Raw genomic sequence first — 14,873 nt, forward strand, 5'->3', positions numbered from 1 at the left:
CAGCAGACAGGCAGGCATGGTGCTGGAGCAGTAGCTGAGGGTTTACATGCTCATCCATAAACAGAGCAGAGAGAGAAAAATGGACCTGGTACAGGCTTTAGACACCTAACCTCCACAGTAACCCACTTTTCCCAACAAGGTCACACCCCCTAGCCCTTTCTCAAACAGTCCACCAACTGGGAACCAAACATTAAGATATATGAGCCCACGGGGACTGTTCTCATTCAAAGCACAAGGATTCCAAAGAGTGGGCAGGATGAACTCACGAGGAAGATTCCAGGCTGGTGGTCATCCTCAAGGGCAAAGCCTCTGAGGTAGGGACAAGGTTGGCAATAGCTGACAATCAGAAAGTTCGGTGTGGCTGAAGCCAAGTGGGCAAGGTTGGAGTGCGGCAGGGCAGGGCTCCAACAAGGACACAGCTCATGAACCAGGCTTTAAACCATGTGTGACCATGGAGGCCCCCATGGGGAAGGGACACAGACCGGTTTTGTTTTCAAGATTTCAGGCTTTTGGAAGTTTAGTGACAAGTGTGGCAAGCAGACGTGTTAGTCTAAGTGAGCACATACAGCAGCCGCAGCTGCCACCCGAACAGGGTGCCACATCCCTGAGTTCTCTGTCTGCGCCGCATTACACTTACAGTCTCAAACCTTTGCATTTTCTTACTGCTTCGACACCGGGAAAGCCATCTGCTGCTGAGAACATGTGTCTATTTGTGTCTATCAGCTTATCCCAATAACAACGAAAGAGCGCATTCCACGTTGTGTGTGGTTTGGGGTTCTGCACTGTTTTGCTCTGCTCTGCTTTAACAGTTGTCCTGATTTCCTCCTGCAGGGATCCTAAGCACCCTTCTGTACCTTATCATTACTATGAGCCTTCTGGACCAGATGAATGTACAATGTACCTCTCTCACGAGCGAGGACGCAAGGGCAGTCACCACCGTTTCATTACAGAGAAACGGGTGTTTAAGAACTGGGCACGGACATTCAACATTCGCTTTTTTCAGCCAGACTGGACACCGGAATCGCCCACTGTGAACCACGCTGAAGATAAGCCTGTATTCTGAGCGGTGAAAGTGCCAGATGCTGGGATGCCGTGACCACACTGGCTGGCTGGAGAGGAAGGGACTCGAACTCTGGGCAGGGAATGGTAACTGATCGCGTGGCTGAGAACTGCGGCAGCCTTCAGAACCATGAACAGAACCCAGAGGCCAGAGAACATTCCAGAATGTACACATTCTCATGAGTATTGCGTCTTTGAAAGAAAAGCTGAACCACTGATTCAGTGACACTGCCATGGCTAGGAACGCTCCGGATCCCTGGAGGTTTCGTCTTCGAAGCTGAAACAGGAGCAGCCCAACACTTTTAGTTGCATTTCTTTACAGACATCCACGTCAAAAGAATTTTCTATCAGGCTGTAACCTAACCTGACCTATAATCTTTGTCATTTGTCAGACTCTGTGATTTGTAAGAAGCCTGTGAGAATAGACGTGTTTCTGAAGAGCACATCTCCAATGATTTTCATAAAGCAAATGTCTGCTATTTATTTATTGAGAGTTTTTTAGTGTACTCTAGGCAGTATTTTTATAGATTATGATTATGTGGCAATTTATTCTTCCTGACTCTTCAATCCTGAATGGTGGTTGGAAGGGCCTAGAACTGGGCTGACGCGCTCCTGCACTCACAGTGCTCATCATTAGCTTGAAATCAGTATTTGACGTGGAAATGTGTGTGACAGTGTTTGAACTCCTCGGCTTCAGGCAAATTGCTCCTTCATAACAGAAACAGTTATAACACTTTCTAATGTACATAAATGTTCAAAAGAACAGAATTGAAAACAAAATATCTGTGTCATTAAAACAAAAAGATGCTGAGAGAAATTTAAAGATACAGTAGTAGCTTTTTTTCAGTAGCAACTGATGATCCTAGTAATTTCTCTTTAAGTTCCACTTTCCTCTTTAGAATGGACCAGAAGACCCCCTAACCACCTTACAATTCTAAGACTGTAAGAGCCTCTCGGAGGATTAGACACCTGGATTGACGGGGCCCTGACAGTAGCAGGAACCTTCGAGGCAGGGTGGACATGTCCGGGGCCTCCGGGTAGAAATCATGCTTCCTCCTGGGTCTCACTTGTCTGACCTCTATCCCTCACCTGTCTAAGAAAGTGAGAAGGAGGCGGTGCCAAGAGAGCCTTTTTTTGAACCTAGAACTGTTCTGACAGAGTGACTGCAAGTCTTGGTCAGAAGTTCTATGAAGGGACCCGCACTTCGTTCAAAGCCTCCATCACACAGCAGGACAGATTTTCATGCCGAAAAGTTATAAAGACTACAGCAGACTCCTCTTTATACACTGCCAAAGGAGCACTAGTGTCTGTAATGACAGACTTGGAGGCAGCAGCTTATGTTGTGAGGGAACAGGCATTGCTCTACAAACTGGACAGGACTTGTGACTAAAGCTGTCTCACACCATCAGTTCTTTCCCCTCTTTTTAATTAGTGCTAATATCTCATCCTATTTCATTAAGCAGAACTATTACTTATGCACAGTACCATTATGAAGATGCAAATACAGTCCAGGTATTGGTCAGCAAAAACAAAGTAGTACTGGTTTGAGTTATTAAAAGTCAGCAAAAAAAAAAAAAAAACAAAGAAAGAAAGAAAAGAAATTGCTCTCTAAGACTTAGTGGAATCCATTCGTCAAGGATCCTCTGAGTTTTTGTAGGAAAATGAATTTTATCTGACCACAGCACAGCCACCAAGCGCAGGAAGAAGGGTGTGAAATGCTCACAATTGATTGACAGGTCACCTTCATAATCCTTGAAGAGATAATTTGTTGAAATGTACATGTTCCTTTGACAATTCCTAAAATTAGGAGATTTGGGAAAAACATAGATGTCAAGGTGGAACTCTGCCTCCTGACCTACTATCCCATGAATCTAGTATCTTTAGGTTTGTGTGTGTGTGTTGGGGGGTGTTTTTGGTTTTGTTTTTAAGGAAAAAAAAAAGCCCACAAAGAACATCAAGCTCTTTTTATTTTCCTCCTCTCAGAAGAATAAAAAGTAACCAAGTGCCCAAGTTTTGTGTCCTTCACAGGAAAATATTTAAATTCCCATGCAGCTATAATGTGTGACTTCATATATTTCTTTCAAAAGCATGGTGTAGCTAAGTGTAAGCAATTAGCTCTTGGGTCACAGTCTTGCTGCAGCATTAGAGAAAATGCTGAGAGCTCCAATGGCTTGTGCTCATGGACCTGGTTGTGGGCAATTGAATTCATGTTTTACCACCATCCCTTCACAACCGTCAGACTTAATGCCATTCAACACCATTAAACATAAACTCTGATATAAAAGACACAAAACCCTGCTGACAGACTTGGATGATTTCAGGATATTTGAAGCCTCAGTCATACTTGGTATGTTACACACCTTTTTCTTCTCTCCCCAGTGGAATCATCAGCCTCCTCCTAGCTTTTAAGACCACAATAATATGATGCCACAGCTGGCCGATCCATGGCTTCTGTTATTTCAACACAAGAACATTTGGCAGAGGCCATTACAATAGATAGCCATTATGGGCAAAGATACAGGAATTCACAAACAAAATCAATCACTTCAAATGGCCCATAAAAAGAGGAATCTCACATTTAATATTCTACAGTAAATATTCACCCAAGAAAGCACACATTAAAAGAACATTAGGAGGTAAATATTCAGCATGCTGCATGGGGACTTGGCTGTGTGGCTCCCATTCCCGTAAGCAGGCATTAGGGAGCTAAGCCCCTGCTTTCTCACCCTGCTCTATACACCTTAGGGGGAGGCGCAGAAACAGACTGCATCAGGGACACAGATCCTAAGAGCACAAGCCCAGGGCTTCGGAAAACCAAATGAAAACAAACGGCAAAGTCCTGTACCTGAAGGGTAAGATGTGGCCTCTTGGAATCTCCAGGTCACTGCCAGATTCCTGTTCCAAAGACAGGGCAATCTGAACTACATTAGACCGGGGACAGAGAGTCGCACATCAAAATAAACACTATATTTCAAAGAACTTTTAAAGGGTGAATGAACGGTAGGAAGTGAAAGGAGATGTATAAACTGTTAGGATGAAGAGAGTGCTGTGTAAGTGTCCATGTGCCCATGTTGTACCTCTCTAGAGGTTTTCCGTGGGTGGGTGGCCCTGGATCCCCCCCCCTTGGGGAGTCCTACCCTGACAGAAGGTCTGAGGTTCAATCCAGGTCTGAACGTCTCACACCAACTAGTCTTTTCCTCCATCCTTCTGCTTCTCTCGAGCCCCCACGTCTTTGCCATCCTCAGACCCTCCTGTCATCAGTGTTCTGAAGGCCCAGTGTTGGGTTGGTCAGGTCTTCCGGGTGGGCTGTGAACTGGAGACCTGTCTAGAGGATGGGTTTGGTGTGGAGCCTCCAGGAGCAGTGGTACAGTGGGCCCAAGGGTCTGTGGCTCTACTACAAGGTACTGGAGATGTGACTCCTGGCCAGCGTAGACTGGTATAAGCCCTAAACATAGGGCCATCTTGGACAAAGCAGAACAACACTACACTACAATGCACAGCCTGAGGAGGTGGGGCCAGAGGAGAGTCACAAACTGTCTGGGTTTCGCACACACCTGAACATATGCTGAACTGGAAAGAGGAGAGACCGTCCAGAAGGCTTAGAACCGCATGGGAGTAACTCCGTTACAGCCCATTCCCCCACTTACTCAGGGTATTGAAATGTAAATGCAAAAAAAAAAAAAGGCTGAGATCCTGTTTTCTACTTGTGCCCATATGACATGCTACCTTGGATTGTCCTGTGTCTTTCTATGTATGTGTCTGTTAGACTAGGTTGTAAGCTCCTTGAGGGCAGGGGCTGTCTCTCTTTTGTCTTTGTAGCCCCCTACCTAGTACAGTGCCTTGCACACAATAGGCGCTCAATAAATGTCTGTTGTTGATGTTCACTCTTTAATGTTGACCCGTTGGATTGATACTTGGGCACGAATACATTCTATTGTAAAAGAACAAATGGTGCATTGGGTTTGTGAGGTAGATAAATTTCAAGTGGGTTTTACAAGGTCAGTTTCTAAACACACAATGTGTTCAGTCAACAGAATTGGCGTGCATTCGGGTAGACAGCCTTGCAGAGTTCATTAGGTTTGCTAATGCTGGCTGGACTGAACACATAGCGAAGGTAAAGTTCAGGGAGCTTTGTGTTTTCACCGTTAGTGAAGTGCTCTGAGCACAAATTAAATTTAATATTGACAAATGCTACAGCATGTGCAGACAGGCAAAAAGCATCAAGGACTCTGACTCCAGCGGCTAGGATACAAAAGAAAGGCTAAAAGGAGGCAAAAGATGGCTCACCTCCACCTTGATTGACAACTTTTGTGAGGACACTAGGAAAGCCATGTCAAAATTAAGGATGCATTCACCTAAAAAGTGTGGGGCGGGGGGTAGGGGGATAGGGGGGAGATGAAGAAGGCAACATAAAAGCAGAGACACTTTTGTTTCCAGGAAGCAGATCTGGAGTTTTCTCCAGGAAGTGAGGGAGAGAGCATGAAGGGTACCGCAGCCTCTGGGGTCACTTCAGCCAGACCCTGACGTCTGTTCCTCCAGGCAGCATGGAGGTCAAGCTGCCACAGGCCTTCTCTCCAAAAGACAGTGGCATCTTCCTGAGCTTGGGGCACTCTCCTCTCCCCTGCCTGCCCCTCCCCCTCCTCCTTCAATAGTCTCAGTTACATTTGCTGAAAAGCAGAGGAGGAGGCCTGGAGAGTGTGGAGAGTGTGTGGCAGGAGGACAGTGCTTGTTCCTGGACACGCCCCCACTGGTACAAGGAACGTAAATGAAGTCACTTGAACAAGGCTTCAACAGGCATGCTGTGCCTCTCTGTCCTGGGAAGCGTGCCTGCTCCCATGGAGCCATCTTTGCATGCCTGGTTCTTCAGTTCTCCAGTTTCTGAATTAGAAAATCCATGAGGATAAATCAAAATGTTACATTATACTATTAAATACCTAGTGTGCTCTATGTATCCTTTGCGACGCATGCCCTGTTTGTCACCATCCCACCTCTCCCCATTCTTTTGGAAATAAGAAAACTGACAGTAATAGATGGTGAGTTGCTGGCCCTCCACGCTGGTCCTGGGCAAGGCTCATTATCCAACTTTGCTATGGGCTTTTCCTCTATAAATGCATTTAGCAATCAAAAACAACATGCTTTCACTGTTCCCATTTTACAGATGTAAACACTGAGGCATAAGACACTGAAGTAACTTCCCAAAGCCATAACCCTGTTCACTGGGGAAAGCAGATTAGAAGCCAGGCAGCCTATTTCTGAAGTTTCTGTCTGTTTTCACTAACTGTTCTTGACAGAAATTTAATATTATAGATAATAATTTATATTAGAATATTCAATGTGTAAAGTTAAATATTAAATATGCAAGTTATAGAGCAGGCGTGCCACCCCTGAAGCCACCCACATCTTCCTCCTAACTTCATGGGCTTTCTGCTCCCTGTTGTGTTGCTTTCCACCTCATTTTATTAGACATGGATGCAGCCACAAACACTGTGTCATTTGGCTTTGCATGTCACAAATACCATGCAACTGCTATGGCACATCTTCAGCCTTCTGAGAGTCGCTTTTTCCCTAAGTATGTTTATTTCCTTTTCATGTGACTAGTTTGTTTTCACTACTAAGCGATACATTGTGTTTCATAGAGGCAGGGAGAACTAGAGCCCCGGAATACACAGAGACAGAGATAAAGGGATCCTGGCTGAGGCTGGAGCTAGTGACCAGAAGCCACCTGAGGTAGCAGATGGGACAGGAAAGTTACTCTCCACCTCCGAGTCCTGAGGCAGCCTGAGGCTCACCTCCCCATATCAACCCTCTGTCTGGGGGGTGGGAAGGGAGCAGAGCTGTTGATGTGGCTGAAAAGGCTTCCCAGACCCCAGTCCTCTCTGAATTGGTCTTTACCTCTCACCTAATTTGTGTGCCCCAAACCACTCTGAGCCCACATAAGCTGGTAATGAACCTCAGACAGCCTCTTTGTCATCGGCCCACTGTTGGTCCCCTCTCTGCTGCCAAGAGCTTTCGCTCTGGCCTAATAAACACTGGTCCCTTTCCCTCCCTCCAAAGTCAGCACACCGTTCTTGCCCTCAAGGCAGCAACTCCGCAGAGAGGAACATCTGCAACTCACTGTCTAACTCACTCTTACCCAGTCTTCCCAGTTATCCAGCTGTTACTAATACCGACAATATATATTTTTGTATTCTGGAAAGTTTTAAATTCTGGAAAGTTCTAGTCTGTATGCATAAGACTTTCTTATAGCATTCACCTAGGAATGGAAATGCCGGGCTGTATGTAAGGCAAAACTGTTTTCATGGGGAGATGTCAACAAAATGGCTTCCAAAGTGGCTGGGCTCTGTCAGCACAGCAATGCCACCCACATTCTTTCCAGTACTTAGTGTTCGCAGCTAAATTCCTGCCCAGTCACCGGGTACAAATCATATCTCACTATGATTGCTCGTTCCCAATTCCTTACGAGGGTTTTTCTGTTTCCTTTCTGTTCACCTCATCTGCTAATGACTTTCACCACTGACTGCTTTTCCACTGAGCTCCTTCCTTTCTTTTTCCTTTTAAAGTTCATGTGTAGCTTTTTCCTCAAAACCCATCCTGGAGCAAAGTGAGAGGCTCCAAGGACCCAGGAAATAAGCAAAACATACAAGGTCCAAATAAAGGAAACTTACAAGGTTCAGAAAATCCTGAAACCTACAAGATTCAAAAACCCTCTGCCCAAGGTTATATAACCTCCCACTGACTAAGCTGCCCTCCAGTCCTCCAGGGAGCTTTCATGAGTTAACTGTGCTAAGGTGGGCTTGCTGGTGACACTGCTACCCTTGAGGGGCTCGGGCTGCTGTAGTAGCCACAGTAAACTCGATGACCCGATGAACTAGACTTGGGTGGAATTGTTTCTCTGGTCTGTCGTCAATGCTTTTTATGGGGTGAATGTCTCTCTTGTCAGTATATCCGCTGTCCTAGACACTGCTCTTGTGGATTACGTGTTGCCAGCATCTTCCAGTCTGTGCCTGTCTCTTCTCCTCTGTAGTGTCTCCTGAAATGCCTGTTTTCCATCTGCTGTGTGCAGCACCACCCCTCTTTTGATAAGACACACACACACACACACACACACACACACACTGCTCCTGATAAGTATTTTTCTGTTTTATCATAAACCTTTCAGAATTTCTGCCACTCACGTGGTGGCCCAGAATTTCCTTTTAGTATAATGTGATAAAAGTCACTGCCTTTCATATAGACACCAACTGCCCCAGCACTATTTCCTGGACATTTCAGTCTTCCCCATGCCCTGTGATCACATTTCCATAAACACAGGTGCTTATCGTCCAGGCCAGCCTAATTGTCTGTCCCTGTTCAGACATTATACAACATTGTTTACTGCAGCTTCGTCATGAGTCTTGAGTCTTTAGGCCACTTACCCTATCCACTTTCCTGCTCTCTGAGGAGCATCCTGCTTGTTCCTTCAAAAAATGTCTTTTTTTAAAAAGTTGCTGAATCAATTATCAGTCAGTAACTGGCTCACAAATGCATGCAAACAGACTGAACATCATAGACCCACAGTAGGCTCACGAATGCATGCAGACCCACACCCTAGGCCGAGCATGGTGTGCCCAGGATCACCGCCACTCACTGGTCCTCTGCAGCCAGTCCTCCCACCCAGGGTGGCCATTTTGTCACAAAGTTTTGTTTTGCCCACTTTAAAATTTCCTCCAAATGCAATCCAATAACATATGCAGTTTAATGTCTACTTTACTTTCATCCTCATTATGTTCATAAGCATTATCCCTGGGGGTGGAGATGTAGCTCGGCGATGGGGTTCTGCCTGGGATGCATGAGGGCCTGGGTTCAGGACTCAGTGTCCACCGGAAAAGGTTTACCTCCACTACTGCACATAGTGGCAGCTCTTTGTCTCCCCTCCGAACTGTGCTGCACTGCCTTAGGACAAGGGGCTCTGATCTGCTGCACTTTGACCACCTGTGACTCCATTCGGGTGGCTGGAACAACATAGCACGAGCTGGGGGACTTACAACGTGTGTCTCCCACAGGCCTGCAGGCAGGAGGCGCAGCGAGTGGTAGCCTCATTAGCTCTGGTGAGGCCTCTCTTTTGCACTGTGCGTGATCTCTCATTCCCAGGCATAAAGAAGGCAACAGAGTCCTTTGGAGGTCTCTCTTCTAAATGGAGCAGTTCCACTCATAAGAGCTCCAGCCCTCAGCTTAAGTACTTTCCAAAGCCCTCACCCCACTCTAGGACCACCTTGGAGTTAGGACTTCAGCATGCACCATATTCCATTGACAGCAGTTGAACAATGTTTACTTCTAATGGATATGTTGCTGTCAGAGGACACACGTTAGGTCTCAACAGTGCCAACCAATTTTCCAGAGTGGTTGGACCAATTTGCACTGCCACCAGCAATAACCAAGAGCTCCAGCTGCTTCACTTAGCAACACTTGGAACAGTCACCCCCACAATTTTAATCCTTCAGGGCTGTGTAGTGGTATCTCACTATGGTTTTTTAGACTTTTGTCCTTTGATGCACAACTGAATTGAGCATCCTTAACACCCCATTGAGCCAGTTGCACAGCCTGCACTGTTCCTATTCAAAGCGATTGCCTAATCTTTTACTAAGGTGTCACCCATTTTTTTCATCTTATTTATAGGAATTATTTATGTAGTGTTGACTCAAGTCATTGGCTAGTCACATAGAACAGTTGCTTGCTTTTCTGTTGTCTTAATGGAATAGGTTGTGATGAAAAGTTCTTAATTTCAAATAAATATCTTACGCACAATATAATTTGTGTCCTACTTACGGACCCTATAGCCTCGTCCAAGGACATGAAGCTAGTCTTTGTTTCTCCTAGAAGTGTTGCTCTTTTTTCTCTTTTCAAATTTGATTTAGGAGCCATCTCAAGTTGACTTGAGGCTCAGTGTGAAGGGTAGGCCAAGTTGTTTTCTTTGCCCACTTGGGTCCTCCAACAGACTCGGGCATTCCCTGAAAGTGTCACACTTTCTCCTAGGAATTGGGGGTGCTACTGTGGTGCACCCAGACATGTGCTGGGTGATTTCTTCCTTCTAAACTATGCCTCTGTTTCAGCCTTCCCATGTATCACAAAACTGTGATGCATTTATAGGCCTTGATACCTAGAAGAAAATGCATTTCACTTATTATCTTTAATACTGCTTTGGCTACTCTTGACACACTTTTTTCCACATATAACTTTACAAGGAAATAAGCTTTGGTGTTTAGTAAAATCACGTAGGGTTTTCATTGGGATGCATTGATTATATGGATGTTTGAGGGCAACTGATATCAAGTATTTTGATTTATGAATACAATTTGGAAGTTTTCTATATAGAGAGCATAATGGTTTGAATGAGAAATGTCCCCCAAAGGCTCTAGTTGGTGATGCTGTTTGGAGCGGTAATGGAGCCTTTAGGTGGAGTTCGATATAGGAAGTATGCCGGTAAGGGCAGACTTGGGCCTTGTGCCACTTCTACTTCCCTCTCAGCCTCTGTCCAGACACCTGCCGCCATGCTTCCCGCTCTTTCTCTGGGGATGATGTTTACCAAACAACAGAAAAGGGACCAATACCGAGACCGCCCGCATTTTTTTCTCCATCTTCTCCTAGGAAATTTTTGGTCATTCTGCATTATAATATTTATTACTGATTTCTAATCTTCCTATGACTAATACCTTTAAGAAACTGTGAACACATCAGATTAGCAACTTTATTAGCTCCTTCACACCGTCGGGTTATCTGTCCTTTTACCCTTTTATTGTGGCAGCCATAAGCATTACTCTTTGTTGAAGACGTACAGCCAGCAGTCTCGTGCATCTGCCAGGCACATGCCTGTGGTGCTCTTCTCACGGTCTCCTGTTTTAAAGGTGATAGTCTGGGATGGAGGCCACAGATTTGCTTGTCACTCACACCTTTACTTTGTTTCCATTTTTGAATAGCATTTTCAACTGAACACTGGAGTAAGTCCACTGTCTTGCCTTACCTTGCTTCTAGTTTGGGTTTTTTTTGTTGTTGTTGTTGTTGTTATTGTTTTGTTTGTTGTTGTTTTCTTTAAGATTGTCATTATTTTGACTTGAATGGAGCAAGTTTCAGTGATTTCAGTGTGTCTTATACAGACTTCACAGGCATTGTACGTTAGGAATTAGACTGTTAACCCCATCAACTTCATTCAACATTGAATTTCATTAATTTTTAAAAATGATACACTTTTCTACTGATTATATTTTTGTTTTCAATTTGATTACATTTGTTCTTTGTCATTCTGTTTCTTTCTTGAATTCTGTTTTTGTTTTATGATTTTTTTTTACCTTAAATAAATCTTAGCCTAATTTGTTAACCTCTTTTCTTTTCTACTGAGAATATTATAGTTCTGTTTCAGTTCTCATTCATTCTTTCTCTCCCTCACAGCCCAGCTTGGTTTTTCTGGAAGGCCCTGGCTATAGCAACTGTGTGAGGTCTTTTCCATGCAAAGTTATAATTGTCAAGACTCTTCTACTCTGGGATTTCGAGAATATGCAAATTCCTTTCTCATTATATTCTTATCATTCCTGGCATCCATTAATGTCTTGCTGGAGTGATTATTACTGTCCTGTTTGCTAAATATTGACTTCTGCTGTTTTCACCATTTATTCTATATTCCATCTTGGGAATTATACTGTAAGGAAGAACCATTTCTTTCCCAACCCACTCAGATAGCTCAGATCTCCTACTGTGTCAGGCAGGTGGACCCTGTGCCCCTTCCTCCTGTACAAAGGGCATGCCCCATGAGTGTGTCCCGCCCTGTGACCAAGTCACCTCCCTCCTCCTCATCAGGAACAGACTTTGGGGCGGCAGAAGGCAAGGGCTGAGTACCTATCAGTTCTCCTCATGATCGTTTACACAACATCATGGCAAGGAACTCTGGCAAATACACGATCATTAGATAAATAGAAAGCTTGACATCATCTGTTTGGTGTATCCTATTGGTCCCAGCCTGTCACCGCAGAGCTACCTCTGTCATCTCCCTGCAACCCCATTGCGCATGTGAACATGTGGCTGATGAGCGCCATCATCGCTGGGGATGGTGCTTGGGCAGGAGCGGCACTCAGGATACAGAACTGCTGAGCTCACCTGTGCCTGAGCCACCAGGCACTTGCTACCTGATCCCAACTACTTTTTTAGAAATGCCATGAAGGATGCTACAGACGGCTCAAATACAAACACTGTCATCCCAGCACCAAAGCTGGCCTAAAAGAAAAACAAGCCATATTCCTTCCTTTTTTAATTTTTATTTTTTATTACAATTTATTCACTTTGTATCCCCACTGCAGCCTCCTCCCTCATCTCCTCCCAGTCCCACCTTCTCTCCTTCTTCTCCCCCTATGCCCTTTCCCTAGTCCACTGATAAGGGAGGTCTTTCTCCCCTTCTATCTGACCCCAGCCTATCAAGTCTCATCAGGACTGGTTGCATTGTCTTTCTCTGTGACCTGGTAAGGCTGCACCCCTGCCCCTCAGGGGGAGGTGAGCAAAGAGCCAGCCACTGAATTCATGTCAGAGACAGTCCCTGTTCCCATTACTAGGGAATCCACTTGGAGACTGAGCTGCCATGGGCTACATCTGTGCAGGGGTTCTAAGTTATCTCCTAAAATCTGTACGCCTAAAGAAGCTAAGCAAGAAGGAGGACCCTAGGGAAAATTCTCAATCCTCTTTCAGAAGGGCAAATGCGGTAAGATAACAGAAGTGGGAGAAAACAGAGAACAGGATGGGAGCCTACTACAGAGGCCCTCTGAAAGACTCTACCCTGCAGGATATCAAAGCAGATGCTGAGACTCATAACCAAACTTTGGGCAGAGTGCAGGGAATCTTATGAAAGAAGGGGGAAACAGAAAGTCCTAGAGGGGACAGGAGCTCCCCAAGGAGAGCAACAAAGCCAAAAAAATCTGGACCCAGGGTCTTTGCAGAGACATTCTCCTTCTTTTGGTCTTTATTTCAAGCACATTGTTTACAAAGCCCTCTCTGAACTTATTCACACCATGGTTGTCTTGGTTTGGGTTTTATTGCTATGAAGAGACACCATGACCAAGGCAATTCTTATAAAGGACAATATTTAACTGGGGCTGGCTTATAGTTTCAGTCATAATCATCGTCATGGCAGGAAGCAAGGCAGCATCCAGGTGCTGGAGGAGCTGAGAGAGCTCCATCTTGATTCTAAGGTAGCCAGGAGGAGACTGTTCAACATTGGGCAGAATTTGGGCACTAGGAGACCTCAAAGCCCACTCCCACAGGGACACACTTCCTTCAAGAAGGCCACACCTACTCCAACAAGGCAACACCTCCTAATATTGCCATTCCCTGTGGACCAACCATTCACACTCACGAGAATATGGAGGGCCAAACCTATTCAATGGCCCTTCATTGTCACATTCTGCAATGATCATTGTCTTTCTCCTTACCCTCTTACCACCATAGCCTTCCCCTTGGTGATATACAGATGTCATCTCCTTCTTTCCCTGGACTTCAAGGGATGCCCAGGTGTCATTTTTAAATACTCTGGCATTTTTAGTAAGGAGTAAGTTCAGACAAAATGCTTTGGGGGGATCTTTTGCTTTGTTTGGTGTCTTCCAGCAGGTGCAGGGTTCATGTTACCCATGGTCTATCGGCTAAGAGGCCTCTTGCGAGAGTAAAGCAGTGGTTCTCAACCTTTCTAAGGCCACAATCCCTCAGGACAGTTCCTCCTGTTGTGGTGACCCCAACAATAAAACCATTCCATTGCTACTTCATAACTGCAATATTGCCACTGTTATGAATTGTAATATAAATATTTGATATGCAGTATATATGATATATGACTCCAAAAGGGTCACCACCCACAGGAGTAGAGCCTTCCACACCACAGAAAAGGTCTGAATGGAGATACCACCAGCAAGATTCATTCCCAGGGCCAGAGAAGACCACCCTAGCAAGAAATTCACGGTCATTTTGTGCCAACATCTTTGAATTTCTGCCGGTGGTTTTTTGTTTGCTTGCTTGCTTGCTTGCTTTGCTTTGTTTTTCAGCATGGACAAACTGTCAAAAAGTAGGTTCCTCTGGCATCAGTCAGAGCTTAGCTGAAAGTGAGCAGTATGCTTGGAAAGCAGATTGGGGGCCGCTCAGGGTGAGAGAACACACACCCTGAATTCCGAGTTGTAAGGGTGTGGCCATGAGGATGATAGCAGCACTGCACTGAACTCAGGAATGGGAGTCACAAGGTAAGGCGATTCTTTGTGGGATTCTGAAACTACTAAAACCTTCTCTATTCCAGAGCGCCAGCATCAAAGCATCACTGAGAACCAGTGTTTCCATTTCTACAGGAGAACTTCCCCCCAGAGCGACTGTAAACAGTTCTACTGCAGCGGACAAACCTCACTTGCTTTCCTTTTATATAACAAACCCTCCTTTAACATGAGCCAGTGCATGCGCAGCGTGTCTCTACACACACGCAGTGTGGGCCACGTGGGTGCATTTATTCCGCCTTTCCATAATGGGCTTCTTCATTAAACAGTTGTCAAAACTGCTAGGCTGATTCTTACATGGAAAACAGGCATAGCTGAGTGTGAAAAGGGCACCCCGTTATCCTCTGATCTGACTCAGCTCTGAAAGCACAGCCCTGCCATCTGTATTCATTGCCAGCTGCATTCTGCAGAGGATCCTGGCCTGTGAGCTGCTGCCCTCCAAACCCAGCCCATCTCATACACTGATGCAGTTGCGGTTTGCATGGGATCCACCTATCAAATATACATACATACATACATATATATATATATATATATATGTATGTATAT

The 14,873-nt window shown here is 45.1% G+C and overlaps 1 protein-coding gene across 2 annotated transcripts in view; it reads left to right on the plus strand.

Annotated features, from left to right (window-relative positions):
* The window catches only part of St6galnac5 (ST6 N-acetylgalactosaminide alpha-2,6-sialyltransferase 5), a 180,739-nt gene that overhangs the window by 157,608 nt on the left and 8,258 nt on the right, over window positions 1–14,873 (plus strand). The window contains exon 5 of one of the 2 annotated variants that reach the window (XM_055614360.1): window positions 832–4,945. The exons of the other annotated variant lie outside the window; for it this stretch is intronic. Within the exon in view, the coding sequence (XP_055470335.1) occupies window positions 832–1,063 (232 nt within the window). The 3' untranslated portion in view covers window positions 1,064–4,945. Of the gene's footprint in view, window positions 1–831; window positions 4,946–14,873 lie in introns of those variants that run through there. 2 annotated transcript variants of the gene reach the window in all.

The sequence above is a fragment of the Psammomys obesus genome, unplaced genomic scaffold, assembly GCF_907164565.1.
Source record: "Psammomys obesus unplaced genomic scaffold, mPsaObe1.curated_primary_1811, whole genome shotgun sequence".
NCBI lineage: Eukaryota > Metazoa > Chordata > Mammalia > Rodentia > Muridae > Psammomys > Psammomys obesus.